Raw genomic sequence first — 14,102 nt, 5'->3', positions numbered from 1 at the left:
CCGATCCATGTATCCATGGATCCGTAAAAATCATGCGGACGTCTGAATGGAGCCTTACAGGGGGGTGATCAATGACAGGGGGGTGATCAATGACAGGGGGTGATCAGGGAGTGTATATGGGTGATCACCCGCCTGTCATTGATCACCCCCCTGTAAGGCTCCATTCAGACGTCCGCATGATTTTTACGGATCCATGGATACATGGATCGGATCCACAAAACACATGCGGACGTCTGAATGGAGCCTTACAGGGGGGTGATCAGGGAGTGTATATGGGTGATCACCCGCCTGTCATTGATCACCCCCTGTAAGGCTCCATTCAGACGTCCGCATGTGTTTTGCGGATCCGATCCATGTATCCATGGATCCGTAAAAATCATGCGGACGTCTGAATGGAGCCTTACAGGGGGGTGATCAATGACAGGGGGGTAATCAATGACAGGGGGTGATCAGGGAGTGTATATGGGTGATCACCCGCCTGTCATTGATCACCCCCCTGTAAGGCTCCATTCAGACGTCCGCATGATTTTTACGGATCCATGGATACATGGATCGGATCCACAAAACACATGCGGACGTCTGAATGGAGCCTTACAGGGGGGTGATCAATGACAGGGGGATGATCAGGGAGTGTATATGGGTGATCACCCGCCTGTCATTGATCACCCCCTGTAAGGCTCCATTCAGACGTCCGCATGTGTTTTGCGGATCCGATCCATGTATCCATGGATCCGTAAAAATCATGCAGACGTCTGAATGGAGCCTTACAGGGGGTGATCAATGACAGGGGGGTGATCAATGACAGGGGGTGATCAGGGAGTGTATATGGGTGATCACCCGCCTGTCATTGATCACCCCCCTGTAAGGCTCCATTTAGACGTCCGTATGCGTTTTGCGGATCCGATCCATGTATCCGTGGATCCGTAAAAATCATACGGACGTCTGAACGGAGCCTGACAGGGGGGTGATCAATGACAGGGCGGTGATCAATGACAGGGGGGTGATCAGGGAGTTTATATGGGGTGATCATGGGTGATCAGGGGTTTATAAGGGGTTAATAAGTGACGGGGGGGGGGGTGTAGTGTAGTGTGGTGTTTGGTGCGACTGTACTGACCTACCTGAGTCCTCTGGTGGTCGATCCTAACAAAAGGGACCACCAGAGGACCAGGTAGGAGGTATATTAGACGCTGTTATGAAAACAGCGTCTAATATACCTGTTAGGGGTTAAAAAATTCGGATCTCCAGCCTGCCAGCGAGCGATCGCCGCTGGCAGGCTGGAGATCCACTCGCTTACCTTCCGTTCCTGTGAGCGCGCGCGCCTGTGTGCGCGCGTTCACAGGAAATCTCGGCTCTCGCGGGAGGACGCGTATATGCGTCCACCCAGAAGAGCAGGGCCGCCGGCAGGACGCAATCCTGCGTACGGCGGTCCTGTAGTGGTTAAAAGTGACCTCCACAGCGCCCTTCCCCTTTAATGCTAGGGCTACATGACATGTGTCGCGCGACATTTTGTCTCAACATTTTTTATAATGATAGTCTATGGTGTCGCACTGCGACGTGACACGCTGCGATGGATTTTTCTGCGACTGTCGTGTAGCAGTCGCAGCATGTCACATGTTGCAGTGCAACGCCATAGACTACCATTATAAAAATTGTTGTGTGACATTGGTGACATTTCACGCGACACATGTAGCAGTGTAGTTTAACTTCATCTTTTAGCATGACAACGACCCAAAGCATACATCCAAATCAACAAAGGAATGGCTTCACCAGAAGAAGATTAAAGTTTTGGAATGGCCCAGCCAGAGCCCAGACCTGAATCCGAATGAAAATCTGTGGGATGATCTGAAGAGGGCTGTGCACAGGAGATGCCCTCACAATCTGACAGATTTGGAGTGTTTTTGCAAAGAAGAGTGGGCAAATCTTGCCAAGTCAAAATGTGCCATGCTGATAGACTCATACCCAAAAAGACTGAGTGCTGTTATAAAATCAAAAGGTGCTTCAACAAAGTATTAGTTTAAGGCCGAGTTCACACGAGCGTGTGTGATCCGTGGCTGTATTGCAATACACGGCTACAGTTCCATGTGCATTCCGCATCACGGATGCAGACCCATTCACTTCAATGGGTCTGCAAATCCGGAATTGCGGAATGGCCGCACGGAACGGGACCCCTTGGAAGCACTATGGAGTGCTTCCGTGGGGTTGCGTCCCGTACTTCCATTCCGCAAAAAGATAGAACAGGTCCTATCTTTTTGCGGAACGGGCGGATCGCGGACCCATTAAAGTGAATGGGTCTGCGAACCGATGCGGCTGAACCACGGCCGGCGATCGTGCATTGCGGCCCGCATGGGCACGGGTCACACACGTTCGTGTGAACTCGGCCTTAGGGAATGCACATTTATTTTTATATTTTTTTCTTCCCTCTACCTAAAAGATTTCAGTTTGTTTTTCAATTGAGTGGTACAGTTTCTAGGTCACATTAAAGGTGATCTCATTTTTTTTACATCACAGAAACCTGACATTTTAACAGGGGTGTGTAGACTTTTTATATCCACTGTATATACGTCCTTCTTTATATATATAGATTACTGGAATGTGTCACAGCTCTGAAGTCACAGCATCATACATTTTTATGATGCTGTGAGTTTGCATGAGCTAAAACCGTGGTCAGACAATGACACGTCTGAGTAATATAGAAATATCATAGAACACGAAGCTGTGAATCCGGCCTTAGTAAGGTAAAGAACAGCTGCACATACACTTTGGATAGCTGTCAGCTCATTACTCCGTCCCTGTTTTTCACAATGGAAGTGGAGAATAAGCCCCTGGGACCCTTCTAGCAGTGATTTACCTCCAACTGGAACAACAGTTTGGGTGCAACATGCACAATCCGTCTTTCCCCCGCCATCCGCCATCAGAAAGACGCGGGAGATCCCCATACGTACTAAAAAGTCAGCAACAATCGTAGGATTTTCCACAGCCCAATGGAGATTTAAAAAAATCTTATTCCTGCTCTGCAGAAAACTTTCACAGCAGCATCTGCACATAATCTGGCGTGTGGTGTGGACTTTAAATCCGCAGCTTGTTGATTTATGCAATGCAGAGGGTGAAATCCTGCCGCCAAATAAGCATTAAAATTTGCGTGTAACTTATGCACGTTTTACGGTTGTAGCTAATCCGCAGCAGATTTTATGCACCAAAATACACCCAGCGTGCCCATAACTAAAGATCTAATAAAGACAAGTTTCTGTTTTTTTCTTTTTAAAATAAAATCTCTTACAGGCAGTTTGATAGGCAGGGTTGCCATCCAATCAGATCGGGAGCCCTTCCTGTGTTTAGTCACTTCTTCAGGAAGACCTTCGGGGACCGATCCACGGTAGAAAGAAACCTGTAAAGCAAAAAGTTATTTATATGTATGAATGAAAAGAATGAATGTCATTGCTGTAAGGACGGATAGCCGGATTTGACGTGTGCGTTCTTTTTTTTTTTTTAGAAGAAACATAAGTAGGTTAGGAGGATAAAATTTCCTGTTCTCGTATTTTCTTTAAAAAACAAAACAAAAAAACCCAACATAAAACTGGTTATACAAACTGGATCTTCTGTGTACAGGCAAGTGAAGCAGTCCCTGAACAACAGATCTCAGTGGAAGAGAGGATCACGCATGCTGGATTTCAGTATGTTCAATCTATGTACCCCTGAAATTACGTAACAAGAGGTTCTGACCTGTCCTTTCACATCCTTCTCTATCCTATCAGCCGACGATGTAACATACACCTCCTTCATGTTTTTCATGCGTGAGTAGAAGACAAAGCAAATTCTGCCGTTCACACAATCGGGACGCTCTGAAAAAAGAAAAACGAATGATGACTAAGGTTAGTGAATCAAGTAGCCTATCCGGCAGAGGACCAGGCTAACAGAGTTCACCAAATCGGGCATTGCCGGATACCACCATGTCCAGATATCCATTAACTATAATGGGAACTAGTGGTGTAAACGCCGGCTTAGGCCTCTTTCACACTACCGTTTTTTTTTTTTTTTCGTTTTGCGGGCCGTTTTTTTGCGTTCCGTATACGGAACCATTCATTTCAATGGTTCCGCAAAAAAAAAAAAGGAATGTACTCCGTATGCATTCCGTTTCCGTATTTCTGTATCGTTGAAAGATAGAACATGTCCTATTATTGCCTACAAATCACGTTCCGTGGGTCCATTCAAGTCAATAGGTCCGCAAAAAAAAGGAACACATACGGAAATGCATCTGTATGTCTTCTGTATCCGTTCCGTTTTTGCTGAACCATCTATTGAAAATGTTATGCCAAGCCCAATTTTTTCTATGTAATTACTGTATACTGTATATGCCATACGGAAAAAACGGAACTGAAACAGAAACACAACAGGAAACAAAAAAACGGAACAACAGATCCGTGGAAAAACGGACCGCAAAACACTGAAATAGCCATACGGTAGTGTGAAAGAGGCCTTACAGTCAGACAGAGAACATTGCATGCATTTATGTGGGAACAGACTACCAGAACAGACAGCCGGATGTCCGACCGCAACCGTGAAGGTAGCCTCGGAGTCTGGTGCACAGTGCTCTCTACCACATACAAATGCCACTGCTAGGCTGATGTGCATCACTGTCACATTAAATAGCATAGGGAAAAATCTGTCCTGGTGATGTGATGGACACACGGGTGCAGGGCCTGGTAACAAGCCAGTGTTCACCAGTGTGCCCATCACATGACTGGGGTAGAATCATAGCCTTTGGGAGAAATCGATGAAAGTGTAAATTGTATGACAGATCGGAGAGCACAGGTAATGACACTGTGCACAGAAACAAAATATCCAGACAGCAATCTGTATACCAAAAAGACACTCTTTAGACATACGTCTGGCCCATGCCAGTCTATGGAAAGGTTACAGGATATGTTTTGACAGATGCCAAATCTAGTTGGTAAACGGGGTATTAACAGGTAACAATCAGGTAACACAGATATAAGTACACATCATACATAAAAGCCACTTTACACTGCCCGATGTTTGGGCCGATTAGCACTAACGCTCGTTAGCGATAATCTGCCGCTGTAAAGGTGCCGTCGATTACCCGATGAATAAGCAAAACGCTTGTTCATCAGATAACACAATCGTTAGTGTGGACACATAAATCATTTGCCGGCAGCAGATTGTGGTATCTAAAGCCTCTGCTGCTGGCAAACAACGAGTTTGTGTAGGGGACGAGCGATGGCTTCAGTGATCTCTCCTCCACATACTGAGTTCTCTTCCACTGCCAAGAAGGCGATTGCCGAGAGGGAATGATTCCTTTCCAACGATCGTCCACCTCCTCTGTAAGTGTAAAGGGGCCTAAGCAATAGCAAATAGCGGCCCACGATGCATGGGCCCCGGGCCACGTTCCCGCCATTTGCAGACCCGCTAGAATCAGTCCGAACATGTTCTATTTTTTGTGGTGCAGAGGCCCGGACATAAAACCCACAGAAGCGCTCCATAGTGCTTCCATTGACTTCCGCTCCATGTCTCCGCTCCGTATCTTGCAGATTGTGGACCAGTTCAAGTGAATGGGTCCACATCTGTGATATATTGTGTATATTCCGGACCCAGTGTTTTTGGGCCGCACACGTTCGTTAAGGAAGAGAAGGAAAGACTATAGTAGGCTCTGGAATATCACAGGCAAGTATACCTGAATACAACTTTAGACCTTGTTCAAATGTTGCAAAGAACTGTTCTCCTTCCACGAGTTCAACCAGGTCAGATGGCTCCGGGCCCTTGTATCTATCCTGCAGTCTTTTAACTGTTGACTCCACCTAAGGGAGGAAGAAAAATCACAGAGAAACAGAGACTTATCCATCCATCCAACTTTTTCCCAAAATGTTCAGGCAAAAAAAAAGGATCTCTGTTTCGGAAACTGCACGCACAGTGGAAATAATATAACTTAAGCCAATGAAGATTTTTTTTTTCATCTTATCAACTGTGGTTGTCTTGCTGCAGTCTGGGTGACGACTATACCGTGTGCTGAAGTGTTAGCAGTAACTTGTGTGCCGCACGGTAGATGGTTCTGCTTGGTGTCTTCCAGAAAGCACAGGAACCATGCAGCTTTTGGGTACCAAAACAAGTATTGGACGCTGTGTGCTATCTCTGTATTGAGAAGAAGGAGGTAGGCTTTGATCTAGAGTATGCAGGCTTATTATAGTATTTTCATATCTTGAACTTATAATTAATTGCTTGTACTGTAATAATGGAGGCAAGCTTGTAGAATACTGAAAGTACCAACATTGACAACCCAGTAGGGGTTGTTGGAATAAAACTTGATTGTAATGATGATATGTGTAAGTGATTACAATACTAGAGCGAAAGGGTAAGTTTATTTGGGAAAACGATACAAATGAAATGAGGTTTTAGGATCTTCTTGGGACGGCTCTAGCCTTCATACAAGATGAGATACTGTTGGGCATGGAGGCATACAGCTTCCATATGGTATCCTGCAGCACATGTGCCCACAGATGTTGCAGTTGGGTCTGTAGATCATGTACACTGGTAGGTTTCGGAAGCTGGCGTCCCAGCTGGTCCCAAAAAAGCTGGATTGGTGATAAATCTGGCGACCAAGCGGCCACGGAAGTGTTACAGTCTGGGAAACACTTGCTATGTGTGAGAGAGCATTATCCTGCTGGAAATGCCATCTGGAAGCTCAGCAACATAACTGAGATGTTAGTATCCCTCATAACACTACTAGGGGTGACCAACTATCGTATTCGATGGCTCCCCAGATCATCATATCAGCAGTTGGGGTAATGTGTTACTCCACAGTAGTGTTGAGTGAATCGAGCTTCGGATCAGAGATTCATTCAAACACTTCGGTTTTAATGCTGTCTCCGTGTAGGCAAAATTAGTTTCACCCGAAGCTGCACGAGACTTTGGTGAAGTAATTTGGTAATCACATCCGCCTCCTTAAAAACATTTTAAAATAGCAATCTAAAGTTGGGTTTGGAACCGGCTGCTACCTTGATACCAAACCGACTTCAGATTGCAATTTTAAAATGTTTTTAGAGACACAGATGTGATTACTGAATTAATTTAGTAGTCTCACGCGACTTCAGGTGAGACGAAGTTTGCCTACATGGAGGCAATACATTTTAATGCTGTACAGAGACAGGAATCAACTTCGAATCCCTGATCCGAAGCTCGATTTGCTCAAAATTACTCCACAGCAAAGGCAGGATTGAAATGCTCATCAAGAGGCCTCCATACTCAAATCCAACCATTTTTGGATTCCAAACAGTTCCTGAATTCGTCTCTAAAGACAATACAGTTCCAGTCCGTAGCAGTCCAGGTTTTCCATTCATGACAATACTGAAAACAAAGGTGACAATGGCTGGCTATCAAGGGCAGGACATGTAATGAGCACCGTGACGCCAAATTTCCTTCTGCTAGGTGCCTGGAAATGGTCCAGGCAGAGACATGGGTGTGTAATGAATGTGCTACCCATGTCTGGATGGTAGACAACAAAATTGTAGAAGCTGCCAACACCTTCTAACAGCTAGCTCAGAATGGCCTAGATGGCGAACCATTCATCAAACATCAACCGGGCAAATTGTCTTTGTGTGCGTCATAGAGGCATGTGTAGCAGTCAATGATCTCTCACACAGTGGTACACTACCCAAAAGTAGCCTCTTAGAGCATTTTTATAGAGCAGTGGGGGAAGCACTTTTCTGCAAGACCCAGTATCTAATCAGACCTCACCTGTAGTCATTTACATATCTGCCTGAGACATAACTGCATGATGAGTTTTGCAGCACTCTGACATCATACTCCAATATAGTTGTATGATGCTGAAAGCCAACCAGGAGTGTACCTGACTTGTGACATGAAGATTCACACTATGATGGTGGTTTATTTGTGTAAGACATAATATATACTGAACAAAAATATAAACGCAACACTTTCGGTTTTGCTCCCATTTTGCATGAGCTTAACTCAAAGATCTGAAACATTTTCTACATACACAAAAGACCCATTACTCTCAAATATTGTTCACAAATCTGTCAAAATCTGTGTTAGCGAGCACTTCTCCTTTGCCGAGATCATCCATCCCACCTCACAGGTGTGGTATATCAAGGTGCTGATTAGACAGCATGAATATTGCACAGGTGTGCCTTAGACTGCCCACAATAAAAGGCCACTCTGAAATGTGCAGTTTGATCACACAGCACAATGCCACAGATGTTGCAATGTTTGAGGCAGCGTGCAATTGGCATGCTGACTGCAGGAATGTCTACCAGAGCTGTTGCCCATGCAATGAAAGTTCATTTCTCTACCATAAGCCATCTCCAAAGGCGTTTCACAGAATTTGGCAGTACATTCAACCAGCCTCACAACCGCAGACCACATGTAACCACACCAGCCCAGGACCTCCACATCCAGCATGTTCACCTCCGTGATCGTCTGAGACCAGCCACCTGGACAGCTGCAGCAACAATCGGTTTGCATAACCAAAGAATTTCTGCACAAACTGTCAGAAACCATCTCAGGGAAGCTCATCTGCATGCTCGTCGTCCTCATCAGGGTCTGGACCTGACTGCAGTTCGTCGTCATAACCGACTTGAGTGGGCAAATGCTCACATTCGATGGCGTCTGGCACGTTGGAGAGGCCCTCTGTATACGAATGAGTCCCTGTTTTCACTGTTCAGGGCAGATGGAAGACAGCGTGTGTGACGTCGTGTGGGTGAGTGGTTTGCTGACGTCATTTTTGTGGAGTGGCCCATGGTGGCGGTGGGATTATGGTATGGGCAGGCGTATGTTATGGACATTGAACACAGGTGCATTTATTGATGTTATTTTGAATGCACAGGGATACCATGACGAGATCCTGAGGCCCATTGTTGTGCCATTCTTTCACGACCATCACCTCATGTTGCAGCATGATAATGCACGGCCCCATATTGCAAGGATCTGTACACAATTCCTGGAAGCTGAAAATATCCCAGTTCTTGCATGGCCAGCATACTCACCAGACATGTCACCCATTGAGCATGTTTGGGATGCTCTGGATCGGCGTATAAATTCTGCCAATATTCTGTAACTTCGCACAGCTATTGAAGAGGGGTGGACCAATGTTCCACAGGCCACAATCAGCAACCTGATCAACTCTATGCGACGGAGATGTGCTGCACTGCATGAGGCAAATGGTGCCAGTAAGGCAAAACTGTGCACATTTCAGAGTGTCCTTTTATTGTGGGACAGTCTAAGGCACACCTGTGCAATATTCATGCTGTCTAATCAGCACCTTGATATGCCACACCTGTGAGGTGGGATGGATTATCTCGGCAAAGGAGAAGTGCTCACGAACACAGATTTAGACAGATTTGTGAACAATATTTGAGAGTAATGGGTCTTTTGTGTATGTAGAAAATGTTTTATTTATATTTTTGTTCAGTGTATATAACATGCTTTTATCATAAACTGAGGCCTAACTGTGGAATAACTGTGAGAAACTAGTATAGTCTGACACCAATAGGTTAACCTTGATTATTAATATTAATCCTACAGAATACACAAGGTCAGTAGTTTAGCATGAATATAAGGTTATTATAGAGCACCCTGTATTAGAGAATTACAGTTAATAGGGTACTTTCACACTTGCGGCAGAGGATTCCGGCAGGCAGTTCCGTTGCCGGAACTGCCTGCCGGATCTGGCAATCCGGACGCAAACTGATGGCATTTGTCAGACGGATCCGGATCCATCTGACAAATGCATTGAAATACTGGTGTCATCCAGAAAAACGGATCCGATATTCATTTTTATTTGCATTTTAAAAGGTCTGCGAATACGCAGACCGGAAAGCCGGATCCGTTTTGCCAGAACACTTAATGCCGGATCCGGCACTAATACAGTTCAATCCGGAATTCCGGCAAATGAACAGTATTTTTGTCCGGAGAGAAAACTACAGCATGCTGCAGTATTTTCTCCGGCCAAAAAATGTAAGAGGGACTGAACTGATGCATCCTGAACGGATTGCTCTCCATTCAGAATGCATTAGGATAAAACTGATCAGTTTTTTTCCAGGTATTGAGCTCCTGTGACGGAACTCAATATCGGAAAACAAAAACGCTAGTGTGAAGGTACCCTTACACTGCCAGTTTCCAAATGCATGCTCGTTCATTAAGCACAAATTACATGCATCTAAACTTCAGCCTCGTATTTGTTTTACTTAACTCAACCACATAAAACACTGACAAATATTTCATTTTTGCACATTCCGGCAAAGGCTGAGGAGCTGATTTGCCAAATGCTGTGGGCAAATTAAAGCCGCTGCTCCGGTTCAAGAAAAAAAAAATCCAAAGGATACAGTAGGTAATCAGTTAAAAAATCTTGCAAAACCACTTTAAGTAAAAACAGCTGATCGGCGAGGGTCCTGCTCCCGGCACCAAGGATAAGTCATCAATAAGTAAGGCCAAGAAAATCCTTTAAATTGGTGTTGGTATGTACTGCTAGCCTAGCGCATCTCACTCGAATGAGGCTAAATTGCAGTACCAGGTGCAGTACCAGGCGCAGTACCAGGTGCAGTAACATGTGCAGTACCAGGAGCAGTACCAGGCGCAGTACCAGGCACAGTACAATGAGCAGTACAAGGGGCAGTACCAGGTGCAGTACCAGGCGCAGTACCAGGCGCAGTACCAGGAGCAGTACCAGGCACAGTACCAGCCGCAGTGCCAGGTGCAGTACCAGGCGCAGTACCAGGTGCAGTACCAGGCGCAGTAGAACAAACAGATGTGCCGCAGTTGTGCCTGAATAAACATGGAAGAGGCCGCAAGGCTCACTGGGCTTTATAGCTCAGACGCCCATAAATCACGCATTATCAATAAGCCATCAATACGTTTTCACCGGAAAAACCGTTCATTGTATAATTTTAGTCTGGCTTAGTTTTCTATTCTTTTTCGGTCCGCACAAATGTATTTGGTACATTACTAGTCGCATAAAAATCCAATACAGAAAAGACATGCAGGCAATCTCACATGCTATTACTTAGCTGGTAAAGTCCGGATTTTTCACCTGCACAGTTGTGACGCACTTAACGTCTGTCTGAAGCAGAAATAAGCCGACATTTACATTACACTTCCTTATGTCTATAAATTCTGTTGTCTAATGGGGACATCAAATACTTTGGTCATAGATTCTGTAAAATATTAAAATTACTTGCTGTTAAAGGGAACCTGTCATCAACTTTATGCTGACCTCACTGAGAGCAGTATAAAATACTGACAGAAATGCTGATTTCAGCGGTGTGTCACACATCGGCTAAAAGTAAGAGGTTGCCGAGAACCAGCTTCATAACCATTGCAGCCCAGGCCTTGGAAAAGAGTCAAATCTACCTGAGAAGAGTCCTGGTTATACATAATCCCCTGCTCTCTCGCCCATCTGCTGATGACTGTCAGTTCTCTCCTAGAGAGAAAGGGAGAAAACTAGGTAGAAGACTGACAGTCATCAGCAGGAGAGCAGGACTTCATGAATAACCAGGACTCTTCTCAGGTGGCCATGACTCTTTTCCAGGCCCAGTCTGCAATGATTGTGATGTTGGTTCTCGGCAACTACTTACTTTTAACTTTTAAATGACAGACCGCTGAAATCAACTCACCTGTCTCTACTTTATTCTGCCGTTAGTATGGGCAGCATAAAGGTAATGACAGGTTATCTTTAAAGAGGTATGCTATGCCATCACTGTCTATTCAGCAAGACCCCCACCATTCCTGGGATTGAAAGGGCCTCAGCACCCTGCCCCTTTAATAGATTTTCCCTGCACATTGGTATTCCTGGCCACGGCTTGTGCACGAAACTGTAGCATAGCCCCAGTCAACGGAAGTGATGACATTCTCTAGCAGTGTGGCATTACTTTCTGTGATGAGAATAGCCCTTTAAAGGGAGCCTGTCACCTCCAAAATTGGTTTCAGAGTAAGCATACTGTCATGTAGGGTAGGTGCCCCAAAACAAAAACATACTTTTTGGGGTAAAATCCGGTCCTCTAATCCTGAGAAATGCATTTTTCAGTGCACCATGGCCTGGGTCACAGCATTTGATGTACCATTGCCCCACCATAAGTGCCTCCCCACATGGTTATGTTTCAGGGCACCTACCCTACATAGCGCTATGCTTACTTTGACACTGATTTTATAGGTGGCAGGCTCCCGATAAACCTATACTTATGTATCAGGTAATTGCCTAAACAACAATTCTTGAAAACATATCGTATTTTCCACACCATAAGATGCACCTTTTTCCCCCTAAAAGTGTGTGTGTGGGGGGGGGGGGGGGGTGGCAGTGGGTCTTGCGCTCCTTGTGCTGGCTGTACTCACTGTTCCCTGGTCTTCTTCTGCCGGTGCTGTGCATTTACCTAATGTTGCACAGAGCAATCACGCCCTATGACCTGATGCTGTTCCGGTTAGGAGCTGGGAGAAGAAGACCAAGGATCTGTGAGTGCAGGAAGAGCTCGCTGGATCTGCAAGTGGGGGCGCCATCCGGATCAGGAGAGGTAAGTTCTTTATTTTATGTCTCATCTGTCTACTGGGGGTCTGATGAGGAATACTTTCACACTAGAGTTTCTATTTTCCAGTATTGAGATCCGTCATAAGGTCTGAATACCGGAAAAACACGCTTCAGTTTTGTCCCCATACATCGTGAAGGGGGACAAAACTTAACTGAACAGAACGGTATGCTACAAAATGCATTCCGTTCCATTTGGTTGCGTTCCCATACCGGAGAGCAAAGTGCAGCATGCTGCGGTTTTCTTTCCATCATGGGATGCTGAGCAAGACGGATCCGTCATGACCCACAATGCAAGTCAATGGGGACGGATCCATTTAACTCCGACACTATCTGACACAATAGAAAATTGATCAGTCCACCATTGACTTTCAATGGAGTTCATGACGGATCCATCTTGGCTATGTTGAAGATATTACAACCGGATCATAACGGATGCAGATGGTTGTATTATCAGTAACGGAAGCGTTTTTGCTGAGCCCTGCCGGATCCAGCAAAAACGCTAGAGTGAAAGTAGCCTAATCTGAGGTCTGATGGGGTCTGATCTGAGGCCTGATGAATATTGGGGGTAGATGGGGCTCTGATGAGGATCTGATCTGAGGTCTGATGAGGAATGGGGGTCTGATTTGGGGGGTCTGATCTGGGGTCTAATGAAAAAAACTTTTTTATTATTTTCCCCTTCTAAAACCGAGGTGCGTCTTATGATGTGGAAATACAGTATTTATAATTGGTGTTGTTCAAGCATGGTCTTTCTGAAAATCCAGGAACAAACCTACAATTTACGGTACTTAGATTCTCTGCCTTTGTCCTGCAGATCCATCAGCGGCAAGTACAGTCGGCAGCAATTTATGGAGGCCTGTTTTTTTTATGTATTAATCAGCAAGAGAAAACATTGTTTCCATTTATAAAGTACTTCTGACAATAAGACTACACTATGGAATTAATTTCTTTTTACATACTTCCATAATATGTCAGGGTAAACCTAATGCAATCCAAGCCACAATGTGAACTACACCGCCTGCTTTTCACTTACTTACAATGTTCCTTTTTTATTTTTTTACAAAAAATTATTAATAGTGAAAATCCGAATTTTAATAGCGGAAAATGGATGAAATGACAGATGGATTGTACCTTGTGCTTAGGGACACACTGCAGCAGCACTTGCTCCGGATCCCGTTTTCTCTGCAAAGCAACAAAGTTGACCTGGTACATGCGCAGCCGCTTGTATGCATTCTTGGCCAGCTCACCCACATAGGACTTTGTGGTATACCATAGCCAGTACCTTAAAGAAAAAGATAATTTAAGTAAAAACAGGTGACAATTTTAAGGAGTAATTATTTGGTTCAAATACTTCCTACATATACAGCATTAGATCCCATGCACACATTAAATACGTGTGCATGGATTGCAATATGTGTGGCGCCATATGGTACCTCATTCTCCCCAATAGTATTGCTCCTAGGAGATAATACCACTTTTTTCTCATGTATTCCTATGTGTAAAATCACCATCTGAAAAGTTAGGAAATAGTCCTAGAATTCCAGAGGAGAATTGCCTGACC

The 14,102-nt window shown here is 44.9% G+C and overlaps 1 protein-coding gene across 1 annotated transcript in view; it reads right to left on the bottom strand.

Moving 5' to 3' along the window:
• The window catches only part of PIDD1 (p53-induced death domain protein 1), a 40,040-nt gene that overhangs the window by 7,463 nt on the left and 18,475 nt on the right, over positions 1–14,102 (bottom strand). Inside the window, exons 10-13 of the mRNA XM_044269244.1 lie at positions 13,673–13,823; positions 5,690–5,813; positions 3,721–3,839; positions 3,278–3,385 (exon numbers count right to left, since the gene is read on the bottom strand). Of these exons, the coding sequence (XP_044125179.1) occupies positions 3,278–3,385; positions 3,721–3,839; positions 5,690–5,813; positions 13,673–13,823 (502 nt within the window). The remainder of the gene's footprint in view (positions 1–3,277; positions 3,386–3,720; positions 3,840–5,689; positions 5,814–13,672; positions 13,824–14,102) is intronic.

The sequence above is a fragment of the Bufo gargarizans genome, chromosome 10 (assembly GCF_014858855.1).
Source record: "Bufo gargarizans isolate SCDJY-AF-19 chromosome 10, ASM1485885v1, whole genome shotgun sequence".
NCBI classification, from domain to species: domain Eukaryota; kingdom Metazoa; phylum Chordata; class Amphibia; order Anura; family Bufonidae; genus Bufo; species Bufo gargarizans.
This window is presented reverse-complemented; position numbering and strand designations above follow the sequence as displayed.